This window comes from Chanodichthys erythropterus, chromosome 14 (assembly GCF_024489055.1).
Source record: "Chanodichthys erythropterus isolate Z2021 chromosome 14, ASM2448905v1, whole genome shotgun sequence".
NCBI classification, from domain to species: Eukaryota; Metazoa; Chordata; class Actinopteri; order Cypriniformes; family Xenocyprididae; genus Chanodichthys; species Chanodichthys erythropterus.
Genome location: NC_090234.1, coordinates 43,033,660 through 43,046,795, shown reverse-complemented (window position 1 = coordinate 43,046,795; position 13,136 = coordinate 43,033,660). Strand labels below are relative to the sequence as shown.

Sequence of the window (13,136 nt, the reverse complement as noted above, 5' to 3'; positions counted from 1 at the left end):
TTAGTTGTTCAGAGTTTATTTTGATGAGGCATTACTAATTACTCCTCTTAGCCAGTTTTCCCTGAAAAACTTTTTGCAGCTAGTTGAAATAGGAAAAAAAGTTGAAATAGTATATACTTAAATGGTAATGTTTAGAAGAAAGAGTAAGAAAAATTAATCAGTTTTATCTGGAGGAGTTTATCTTGGTATTGTTTAACCTTCTTGGTGTGGAAAAGTTTTCATCATGTCATTGCGTAAAGCTCAGCTCACGTGTTTCACAACATGTGGCAGTATTATTTTCAGTGAAGCAAAGCTGTAAGCTCAGTGTGACATTTTCCCCAGTTTTTTCCAGTTATGTTGTCTGTATTCAGCAATTCAAAACAGGTGTTGGTTTGCTCCTTTTGGAAAAAGGAAATTTATTGAGATTTAAAGGTACCACACAAACGGTACTTGGAAAAAATAATAATATAAAATATATTTAAAAACTAAATAAACCATACAAACAGTGTACTGTCTGCTTGTGGATTAGTGGTGGGTATTTTTCAGCCACTCCTTCTGCGTTACACCAGGGGGCATCAAGTGAATTTTTTATTTTTATTTTGTTATGAGTGAGACAATGAATCATTCAATGATTCAACTGATTCATTTAATATACTGATTCAAGAGTGTTTTTTACATTTACAATTCGTTCACCCAAAAATTCTGTCATTAATTACTCACCCTCATGTCGTTCCAAAGTAAAGTAAATATTAAATAACCCTTTAAGGGTTGTGGGATGGTGAAGTGCTTGCAGAAGAGGCTTTGCTTCAGCTACTTCTTGAAAGATGGGATGGCCTCAGTAGTTCAAGTGGAGCTGGCCGCTCATTCCAGCAGAGGGGAGCAGAGATGGTGAAACATTTGGTTAGTGACTTTTTGCCTAATTTTGAAAGAACAACAAGGCATTGCTTGTTCAGTGAGGTGGTAGGAGGGAGCATATCTATAGAGCACTGTGTACAGATGGAACACAGAGTGTCCGTTACTTTAATGGGATCTAGAATGGAGAAGTGGTTAGTGGGGGGAAGGATCGAGAAGGGAAGTGTGTAGGAGGTTATGGTTAAAGGTAAATGGATCAGGAATCAGTGCTGAGCAACATGTGACGATGATTTATGATGATTACTTTATTTATTCAACTGATTTGTTCAAAATACTGATTAATTCAGAAACAAAACAAGTAACTGATATTTTTTTGAGTAAGTCATTGAATTGTTCATTTAACCAAGTTTTTTCCCCCTTCAAAATACAAAATCATTCAATAATGAAAACACCAATGCTGTGTTTGAGATATGAGGTAGAGGTATGTATCTCAATCCCTACAGCACTGAAAGCAACACATTCATTAAGCTAGGTCAGTGAAAGTGTATGGTAAAAAAGAAAAGAGGGCGTTGAATGGTTTTAAAAACTTGTGTTCAATTCATGTGCATTCATGTGTTTTTTTTTAAGTAACTTTTTTTGCTTATGGTCCATTATCATGTTCCTGGACATCCTGTTGACATTTAACATGTTTGCACTGAATGGGTTAACCATTGCTTTGATTCTCTAGGCTACTAAGGGTCTGTTGCTAAGAGCCATAAGGGTGTATAAGGTTTTTTTTCGCTCTGCTGCTCATGCTCTTCCAATTCTACCCACCCTGCTTCTCTTCTTTCTTCTTTAAGGAATGTAACAATCCTCCCACTGTTTAGGGTCATGGTCTCATGGCTCTTTCTCATTGTTACTCCTCACAGTTCACACCTAATTTCTCAGGCAAAGCATTTTACATTCTTTTCTTTGAACAAGCCTTCTCTTTCTTCCCTTAATTTGATGTCACACAGTGGTATCTGGTAGTTTGTACATTAATTTATGTCTTCATAAAAAATAGCTAAAAAATACTATATAGTTACTAATCCCCTTGTTTAGTGACTCTATGTAACGTGGGATACGACTTGAACAGTGCAGCATTGAAATCATTTACTGAATAGGTCATTCAGTTTAGGAGAAGTAAAAGAGGGTTTATTGTAGAGCATTCAGATTCATATGTCATTAGTTTAAAGGCAGAAGAATGCCCTCAAGGGGAACAGAGCTCTATTTTGGGTATTAGATAGTAAACAGGACAGTTTTGCATGTAAAATAAAATGTTGTGCATTGTTACTGATTAAGCCATCACTAGTGTCACATGTATTCATGTGATTGTATGATTACAAGAGGTACACAAATGCATCGTATTCAGACCAAACTTGGTACATGTCATCACAAGCATGACCTGAGGTACCATGCAGTGTTTCGGCTAAACTATTCCATTATGACATCTTCACCAGTTAATTTCGCTAAAGCAAAATGAAACAAAATAATCACTTGAGAAATCATTTATTCCATTGAGAAATCAATAAATCAACTGAGAAATGGATAAATGAATTAAATAATCTCTCATAAAATGTTTAAACACAGTGCTAAATAGATCAGTTGATTTGTTTAGAATTAATTTAGATTTAATTGATAAAAAAATATAATGTTCAGTCGAATTGTTGTCGTACCCAGAACTATGTGTAGCCGTAGTGTAATAATACGTTTAATATGAAGTTATAATTGCATTTTTAATTTGTCTGCTGCATTTTTATATAATTATGTAATTTTAATAGATTTTTTTGTGTAAAATAAATGACTTAACATAGCAGATTTAAAGACTCGTCAGATGAGACAGTGCAACACCCTGTTTTTAACTGACAATGGAAATGACCTCAGCTCATTTGATTCAAGGTTTAATGCGTTAAATACATGCGTGCGTGCATACTTTTTAAGAACAATCATTTGAGTATCTGTTGTTATCTTTCACTCAGCTTGTTTAAATGTATCTGGCCATGAATGAGAAGTGCTGCTCAGTTCTTTTATTTGTATTTATTTTTTATTTTTTGCTTAACACCACTTACCACCTGAAATTACCTCTTAATACCACAGTGTAACATTGTTTGTTTGGTTATGGCGTCACATGATCTAATGTTTGCTTAAGGCAGGTGTGCTGTTAGGAGCCGTTGGGCTCATCCTAGTTCTCATCCTGGCACCAAGTTAATTAAAGAGTTTAATATTTGACTTCTATACAGTTAGTTTGTGAAGGTTTCTGTACTTGTCAGCGTGTGATCAAAGCATATAATTTACACCTTTTAGTAAACATGTCTGTATTTCAGGGTCATACGTGGTTTTAGATTTATTGATTTATTGATTTTTAAAAAAAAAAAATGTATATATATCTCATGGCTTCATCAGCATTTATTTGAAGTTAAAGGCAAAATATGGAAGATCAACCTTGGAAAATTAAACTGATATAGGCAGCTAAAATGGAATTATGCTTTTTAAAGGATAGCATTTTATTTTAAATGTCCTTGATATTTTTAATATGTAGTAACTGTTAACTGTTATAAGACTAATAAAGTATACTGTATTATGAATAGGCTTCATTGCCGACAACATCCTTAAACTGTAACTATTGTCGCATACATGCCATGACATAAATACATTAATTATTAGATGATAGTGTTTCACAATTAATCAGTAAAAAAATCACAATCTCGATTCAAACACACAATCTTATTCATTTTTTTTTTGTTTAGTTATCCAATGTTTTTTCTTCATAGTTATAGGAGAATGCAGATCTCTATTTAAAAATAAATAAATAAATAAAAACCACAATTCTCAATTCATCCAGATTCAAACAGAAATATTTCAAGATAACTACTCAACTAAATTTTACTAATATATCAAGTTATAGTTACATTGTAATTACGAATTGTACGTGGACGTGAATGCTTTTAGAATTCAGAATCGCTTAATTATGGTAATTCTGAGATGGCATACCATGGATCTTATATTCACAATATGGCAAAGCTTCATGTATTGTTGCTAAAGCATGAATTTCAGTTATATATATATATAAGGAATAAATGACGACGGGCTGTTGAATTCTTAGAAAATAATGTACACCCGAGGTGGTAATGCTGCCATGATGCGATCAATTATTCCGCAAAGGTCAATAATTCAGCTTATACCACGGTTACCACACTTTAAGACACTGTTCCGATGTTGTATTTCAAGACATTTGTCAGGTTTTTGTCCTTAAAACACTCTTGTGTGTTGGACTAATTTCTTCCGCATCTCATCCCAAGCTTGAGCCTTGATAGCAGAATAAAACCGTTGATACAGTTATTAATGCAGTTAGAGAGAGACAGAAAGAGAAAGAGAAAGCAAATTAGCCTACCTGAGTCTGTGCGTCTCTCATGGTAGCAGTGTCTCTACTAATGGAGAACCACACAGTTATTACCTCGAGTCATGTATCTTTTAAGTTGCTAAACTATTTTACTGACTAATTCGTCAGAGCAGCGCTGACAAAACGTTTCTGTGCGAGTGTGTGTCTGTACTATACAGTACGTGTGTACGTTGAAAGAAAGAGAGAGCGGGAGAGAGTATGCGCTTTCATGACACAATAAAACATATTTTGTTGCAAAAACCATGACAATAATTTGTTGTTTTCATCCTGTTGTTTACTTTATTTATTTGCTTGGCTGGTGTTGTTGTGGGTTTTGTTTCTTTTATGGTTGTAAGCTGTAGGACCTATTGAAATAACTGAAATCATTTGATGAAGGGATATGAAACTGCAATGCGGTCAAAACCTGCCTAGAACTACTTTAGCCGTGCATTTCCCAGAAAATAATTGCACACCTTAAAACGTTGGTCAACCAATCAGATATGAGCATTCAACAGCCCTGAAGTGTGTATATATATATATATATATATATATATAATATACAGTGGTGTGAAAAAGTGATTTCCGCTTCTGATTTTTTTTATTTTTTTGCATGTTTGTCACACATGCAGTATTTAAATGAAGGTTTTTATTATGATGGGAAAACAAAATCCAAACCTACATGGCCCTGTGTGAAAAAAGTGCTTGCCCCCTAAACCTAATAACTGATTGGGCCACCCTTAGCAGCAACAACTGCAATCAAGCCTTTTTTGATAATTTGCAATGAGTCAGCACTGTGGAGGAATTTTGGCCTCAAGGTCACAAACAGTTGGCCGGACATTGTCCTTCAGGATTTTTTAGTAGACAGCAGAATTCATTGTTCCATTTATCACAGCAAGTCTTCCAGGTCTTGAAGCAGCAAAACAGCGCCAGACCATCACACTACCACCACCATATTTTACTGTTGGTATGATGTTCTTTTTCTGAAATGCTGTTACTTTTACCCCAGACGTAATGGGACACGCACCTTCCAAAAAGATAAACTTTAGTCTCGTCAGTCCACAGAGTATTTTCCCCAAAAGTCTTGGGGATCATCAAGATGTTTTCTGGCAAATCTGAGATGCGCCTTTGTTCATTTTGCTCAGCAATGTTTTTTGTCTTGGAACTCTGCCATGCAGGCGCCAGTCTCTTTCTTATGGTGGAGTCATGAACACTGAACTTAACTGAGGCAAGTGAGGCCTGCAGTTTTTTGGATGTTGTTGTGGGGTCTTTTGTGACCTCTTGGATGAGTCGTCGCTGCATTCTTGGGGTAATTTTGGTCGGCCAGCCACTCCTGGGAAGGTTCACCACTGTTCCATGTTTTCGCCATTTGTGGATAATGGCTCTCACTGTGGTTCTCTGGAGTCCCAAAGTTTTAGAAATGGCTTTATAACCTTTTCCAGACTGATGGATCTCAATTACTTTCTCATTTGTTCCTAAATTCCTTTGGATCTCAACATGAAGTGTAGCTTTTGAGGATCTTTTGGTCTACTTCACTTTGTCAGGCAGGTCCTATTTAAGTGATTTCTTGATTGCGAACAGGTGTGGTAGTAATCAGGCCTGGGTCTGGCTAGAGAAACTGAACTCAGTTGTGATAAACCACAGTTAAGTTATGTTTTAAGCACTTTTTCACACAGGGCCATGTGGGTTTGGATTTTGTTTTCCCTTCATAATAAAAACCTTCATTAAAAACTGCATGTTGTATTTACTTTTGTTATCTTTGATTCATTTAAATTAGTTTGATGATCTGAAACATTAAAGTGTGACAAAAATACAAAAAATCAGGTCACCACTATGTATAGATATAAATGATGCCTCTATGAAGGTGTTTCTCTTGCCAGGATATGAGCACTGGAAAGGTCAAGTGATGACTGCGGATGAACTGCAAGTCCTGTACGAGGGGATCAAGCTCAACAACGTGAACCATTACGACTATGTGCTCACAGGTACAGGTATTTTCTTCCTGTTGTGTCTGGCTGCTGTTATTTAATTATGAATGCACATTATTCAATTACTGTCAGACACACAGGACAAGCAGATTGGTTTAAATAGGATTATGTATGTCCAAAATCATTAAAAGTCATGTGATTCAGTATGATGATTACATTTAGACATGATTATTCATCCAAACCATAGATTTCTAAAACCCCACCCTTTAAAGCCATGTTTGCCAACCCTGCCTTATTTAATTAACACGGAGAGAGCGTTTCTGAAAGGCAAAAAACGGACAGGATACTTTCTGTGAAGGGCTGCAACAGATTAATTTGATTGAATCTTTAACATCCAGCAAATAAAGAGCTCAGAAATAAATAACATACAGAAATTTGATTACATTTGAGAAATACTGTATACTGTTCAATCTTATTGTTAATGTAGAAAACTTTGTCTTTGATTATTAATTTATAATTGCATTTTTAATCTGTCTGCTGCAGCTTAATTGTTTATTTCTCAGTTGATATATTGATTTATGAAACGACTGAGTGGCATAAATGGACCACTACTATGTTCATGCCGCTGCAGATGAAGAATAAAGACTTGTCAGACCAGACAGTATTTTTCCAATTTAATATTTGTCTTGTTTTAGTCATCATGTGTCCCTTTGTCATCATCCTGTTTTTAAATGACTCAGAAAGTATCCTGTCTGTTTTTAGCCAGTCTCTGTGAATAGTTTTAGGCAGGTTGGCGGACATGGCTTTGAAGGGTGAGGGTTTAGAAATCAATGGTCTTTTATCAATAATCATGCCTATATCATGCCTTAGAAATAATGTACAAATGGAAATTAAATTTCATAATTTAAATTAAACTAATCACTTTTGGTCAGTTGGTGTAATGTTCACATTCACATTCAATTGGTTTGTTCCATATTTTCTATTTTTTTCCCCCCTTCTTCTTCAGGATATACTAGGGATGATTCCTTTTTGGAAATGGTGGTGGACATTGTACAGGAGCTGAAGAGGGCAAACCCAAACCTGGTGTATGGTGTGTATATATATATATATATATATATATATATATATATATATATATATATATATATATATATATATATATATATATATATATATATATATGTATGTGTGTGTGTGTGTGTATACACATACATCGACAGTATGCACTCTGAACTAACGTGAACAAACATTGAACAATTAATGAATATTAACAAAAATTAATGTTGTAAAAAATATATATTGCTCATTGTTAGTTCACATTAGTGCATTCAATTTCTAGTTAAGACATGAAACTCTTGAGGGCATAGTCCTTAATGTAAAGTGTTACCAATAAAGCTGTATCTGGGCTATATGGTTAGGTCAATATAGCTCACTAAGCTCACTGCTGCTGGATTGTTAGGGATTTTACTGTGTGAGTCAAACAGGATATCAATGTTTGGGAATGGCATGTTATGTCTGCAGAATGTCTGGAATTATGAGTGATGCTCCAAACATTCCGTAAGCCTGTAAGGCCTCACTGACATGTGTTACAGTGTATTATGCTCATTGTGCTTATCTTTACCCCCCAATTCCCCCCCGCCTACCAAGTGTGTGATCCGGTGCTGGGTGATAATGGCGCATTGGTGAGCATATCAAAAATTCCCCTATAACATTTGCATTATACTTTCCTAGTAAAAAATGTAACCCTTTATTTAGCAGAACATCTGTGTCTTTGTGAAAAACTTCAGATGTGGTTCAAGTTTCCAAAGAGCTGATCATTTTCTGTTTAATTTCTAGTATGTTCCCGAGAACCTGCTTCCCATCTACAGGGACAAAGTAGTTCCGGCTGCTGACATAATCACTCCCAATCAGTTTGAAGCTGAGTGAGTGTCCTGTTATGCTGATTTCTTGTTTGTTTGTGTATAGAAATCAACGACCCTGTTTACTCCTAGATGCTGTGGTCGAATCAAATGGTATCAGTATGCGTCAAATATGTCTCCTGTGACCATTTGTGATTGGCACTCCCAAAACAAATGATCGTACAATATGTAAAAAGAGATGAAAACTGTGGTTGTGTCAGGGTGTGTCATGGGTGTGTCATAACACATGTCAATATTTTATTTCATTTTTTCCCCTCACAGGCTCCTCACTGGTAGAAGCATAAGTACAGAAAAAGATGCAGTTGAAGTAAGTTTCTTTCAGCTGTTTTCTTTATGCAGCAGTTATTTCTGCTCCTCTTATCTGATTGACCATGTGACTTGCACTATAATAGCACTGGACTTTTTCATAGTTGTATCTGCTCTTGCCACTCACAGCTGTTGCCACTCATGAAATCAGATAATTCTTCTGTTAAATCTTGTTCTTTTGAACTGTAAACACAATATTTTAGTGAAATTTTGCAGGCAAACAAGTCTTTTTTTTTTTCTTTTTTTTTTTTACTTTTATAGAGTGCAACAGTCAGGTTCGATAAACTTAAATTATATTGATATATAATCAACATTCATAAATGAGTAGTTTTATATTTCTCCATCATTTTTAATTTGATTCTGTTAGCAGTGCTTCATGGGATTGTGGTTCTTAGCCGTTAATAAAACCGTTAAGAAACATAGTCTTGTACCTTTGTCTTTTTGTCAGATTTTCACATTTTTTGCTTCAAATCAAAGTTTGTAGTGTTGCGATTCACCTCTTAACTGACATGGCTTATAACTCTTTAACAAAGACATTTTTAAAATTCCTATAGGAAAAATGAATGAAAAAAACAACAACTTCCGGAACAACAGCTGCTGAAAAAATGGTGCAGGCACTGTTACACTCTGTTGTCAAAACAATAGTGTAGCAGTGTATAACTCACATAGATGTTTAACTCAAACAGAAGTCACTTTCAAAACAAGCAGCATGGAAAATTCATGTGACCAAATTGAAAATTAGTGAAATTTCCGTGGGAACTTTATTGCCTTCACGTGAAACAGCAGATCGCACAGATTCCTATTCTACTGAAATGGAAATTGAGATAGTTGTTTTGTATTTCAGGTGATGAACCTGCTGCATTCGATGGGTCCAGACACAGTTGTCATCACCAGCTCTGACCTGCCTTCTCCTCTGGGGGATCAGTATCTGGTCGCCCTGGGAAGCCAGAAAAGAGGTGATTTTGTCATTTTAATTTCCACCATACATTATAAAACCCAATGCAGTTGAACTCTTGAAGCTCTTGCAGTGCTTGCCTCATACATTTCATCATGAGAAATTGTCTGGGTGGAGTAAGAGATTTTGCAGACTTCAGTTGCAGGCTTTCACTGGAGGAACCTTTTCATAGTTCCTAGAACTATTGGCTGAAGTACCCGGATTTTGCCGTGTTCGCACCGGAGGAACTAGGAATGATTTTAGTTCTAGGAACTCCTTTTGGTGGGACTAAATTAGCTCCTACTTCAGAGTAGGGTCTAAACCAGCACTATAGGAACTATCAACCGAAGACTTAGATGGATTGAGCCTGAGAAGGCGTCTGTAACTAGGACTGGGACTAAGACTGTGGCACACACAATAATACAGGTCAAAATAGCTTCTTGAATAATCAAGGAGAGAACGCCGGAATGGGAAACCATAATCCGACACTGAAGCGCGGCGAACAGCGGAGCAAAGAAGGGGAAACAATCAAGGTAGAAACTCGACAGGTGCGCGAGCAATTAGTGTGAACGCTGAGGAGAAATAAGATACAGGTGAAACCAACTAAAAGAGAAGATAGGAAGAAAGGAGAAAATAAGGAGCAATTAAACCTGGTTCATGGCAACAGCATTTTTAAAAAGCTGTGTAAACATATTTACTTCACAAACCATAATGGCATTTACCTGTTGTCTGCAGGGTTGTGTTCTTTTCTCCCCCTCGATACTGAAAGTTGCCATAAGAGATTTCGTGTTGGCCACTTCACAGTTCCTATTCCCAGAGCGAAGGCAACCAGGGACATGGCCCAGGGGAGAAATTAGTTAGTTCAAAGAAATTAGCTAGTTCCTATAACTGAGTTTCTAGAACTATTCAGTGTGAAAGCCCCAACAGTCAAGTTCTGGAAGTTCCATTTATTGTTTATAGAGGAACTGATTTTTAACTAACTAATAAACCTTTACAGACAGACTTACTGTGAGCTACGAGGTTGTTAATCGATGGTATATGCTATTGTTGAAGCCATCATCCTGCCCTGTTTCATTTTTTTTTTGTTTTAATAATTATGTTTAGCAGCAGAATTTCTTGCAAGTTTGACTCTGCAGAAAAAATTCCACCAATCAGAGAATTATGACATGCAAATCACGCCAAAAGCTTTTACTATACGCCCACCCACTAGACGAAGAACTGTGAATGGCGTAGTAGTCAGTCTCCTTATAATCTATAATATAATAACCATTTGTGTATGTATGCATGTTTTGAAAAAAATCTTAAAATATATTATGTATGGTGTTAATCAACATCTTTAAATTAATATTTCTATATTTCTCCATCAGTTTTCATTTGTCATTTGCAATGCTTCATGGGATTGTAGTTCTTGCCCTCATTAAAGGCATTAAGTGAGTACACAGTCTTGTGAATTTTTTTTTAAAACAGAATTTGTAATGTTGCGGTTCACCTTGTACTGTAGCTGGTTGGTTTGGTTCATGGTTGATAATGCCTTAATGAAGACTTTTAAAAAAATTGATTGAGAAAAATACTTCTGAAACCAATGTCACTGAAAAAGTGGACTGGCTGGCACTGTTGCACTCTATAAGAAATGCAAAATGGGCCGACTTAAGTGGGGATGGGGAACCATAAAAAAAATGTGTAAATATACAAATACTTTATAATTAGTGGTATCAGCACATTTAGTATGTGTTCATTCAAGAGTTATTTCAACGGCATCATTCTTAACTAGTGGTTTCTGTTAAAGGGATTCATCCCAGTTGACTAAAATTCATCCCAGTGAATAAAATGATATACTCCTGTTATTTCTCAGTGAGAGCAGACGGTACCATGGTGACCCAACAGATCCGTATGGACATCCCCAGGGTAGATGCTGTGTTTGTGGGAACAGGAGACCTGTTTGCTGCGATGCTGCTGGCGTGGACACACCACCACCCAAATGATCTCAAGGTAAACAACATGATATCACACTAATTATAGTTGAATTCTCAAGACTAAATATAAAGCAATGTGCTTCAGCAAATTATATAGGCGGCTGCTGCTTTGTAATTTATATACCAGCATTATAGTAAAAATGGAACACTACAAGAGTTTTCTTACCTGAATGTGACACAGTTTTGCTTTGACGATTGAGCAGAAGATGCTCGCTGTTTCCTCTTCTTCCTATTAAGTGATAGAATGGCAGTTTCTTTTGTTTTTTCCCCCTCTGTTTGTCCTAAAATACTGTGTTCATAGTCATTGAAACAAACATGGATTTTTCAGATTTTCAGTTGCGTTCCCTCCATATACCCTTTGTAGCCTTTGGCTACTGCCTACAATATGCTGGATCCTTCACTGGAAACCAAAAATAACTTGCTCTCACTAAATGTTTACTTTGAATTTATGTACCTGGGAACAATACAACTCAACAACTCTTATGACTAAAAGTTTGCTCAGAAGTATTTTCTACTCAAGCAAAGTTGTATTTGACTCTAGTCAAGCGTATTCGTTTAGAGCAGACTGGGAGTGGCTTTGGATGGCAACATGCCCAGTAAATTATGGATGTTTAAGTTTTCCAACCTACTCAGCAAAGGGAAAGACAGCAGCCCCTTTTCTCTTTTTAAAGCATAGATTTCCAATAACAGATTAGCCTTTCTACTGCATCCAACTTGGCAGCCATGTTTTATTTGAAAGCCCAGCAGTGAATTATACCTTTTTAAGCAATCCATAAAAATACATTGCTTACTGTCAGTGTGCAAATACTCCAGGGCCACTCTACAAATGTCCTAAATAAGAGCTACTTTTCAAAAAAAGTTTTCAAACTGCAGGTTGTTGAATTATAACCCAGAGCGCTTGATGTGTTTTTGACAGACGGCCTGTGAAAAGACTGTTTCCGTCATGCACCATGTCATTAAGAGGACTATTACTTATGCAAAAGGTAAGACTGTATACCAGACCAGATAATGCCAGACCAGATAATGGTAGCTGACCTTTTGTCATATTATAAGTTTGATATTCATACACTGTGATGGTCATGTAACTCAACCCTTAATTTTGTTTGTTTCTCAGAGGTGGCCGGTCCTGATCGAAAGCCCACTCCTGCTCAGCTTGAGTTGCGGATGGTCCAGAGTAAAGCAGACATCGAGGATCCTGCCATAGTTTTGAATGCTGTTGTATTGTAGTGCTTCACTCCTACATTCTGTACTAGACAATATGAATGTCATATTCAGCAGCTAGAGTTTACAGTCACACTGTGAATGCCGGAATGCTCATATTTTATGCTGTAGTGTTATAAATTCTTTTATAACAATAATGTATTAGAATTGAAACTGTGACTTCTGGTACTTTATAGTGCATTATGCAGGTACTGTGTCCAAAAACTAACATGTGACCTTATTATCTTCACATTCCAGCCATAATGTGCATGTGACTATCCATCCATTACTAGTATTTTACAATGATTTGATTATGCATGTGTCCATCTGAATTAAGCATTTATAATGATTTTTTTACATTTAGAAAATTTATTTAACATATCAAGTGTTGTCTAACGCTATTTGATTTGATTCAGTCTGTTATACTTAAATATATTATTTGATCCGTTAGTCCTATTATTTCATCAGAATGACTGTACAAGCCCAGTCAGGCCACGTTTGAGAAAATTGTCTATTAAAAATGTCTATTAAATAATAAAAAGGAATTGTCTGTACTGAGAAAGTGCCTTGAAATGCTGCTGTAGTAGATATTAAACTGGATATTTTACATTTTACATTTGGACATTTTAACTATATTGTAATAAAATAATT

The 13,136-nt window shown here is 36.0% G+C and overlaps 1 protein-coding gene across 3 annotated transcripts in view; it reads left to right on the top strand.

Moving 5' to 3' along the window:
- The window catches only part of pdxka (pyridoxal (pyridoxine, vitamin B6) kinase a), a 27,439-nt gene extending 14,303 nt beyond the window's left edge, over nt 1-13,136 (top strand). For 2 of the 3 annotated variants that reach the window (XM_067409482.1, XM_067409481.1), the window contains 9 exons: nt 6,106-6,210; nt 7,160-7,243; nt 7,801-7,835; nt 7,990-8,075; nt 8,334-8,379; nt 9,223-9,334; nt 11,165-11,301; nt 12,202-12,268; nt 12,400-13,136. In XM_067409482.1, the coding sequence (XP_067265583.1) occupies nt 6,106-6,210; nt 7,160-7,243; nt 7,801-7,835; nt 7,990-8,075; nt 8,334-8,379; nt 9,223-9,334; nt 11,165-11,301; nt 12,202-12,268; nt 12,400-12,512 (785 nt within the window). In that variant the 3' untranslated portion in view covers nt 12,513-13,136. Of the gene's footprint in view, nt 1-745; nt 880-6,105; nt 6,211-7,159; nt 7,244-7,800; nt 7,836-7,989; nt 8,076-8,333; nt 8,380-9,222; nt 9,335-11,164; nt 11,302-12,201; nt 12,269-12,399 lie in introns of all 3 variants that reach the window. The other variant, XM_067409483.1, reaches the window with a different exon arrangement.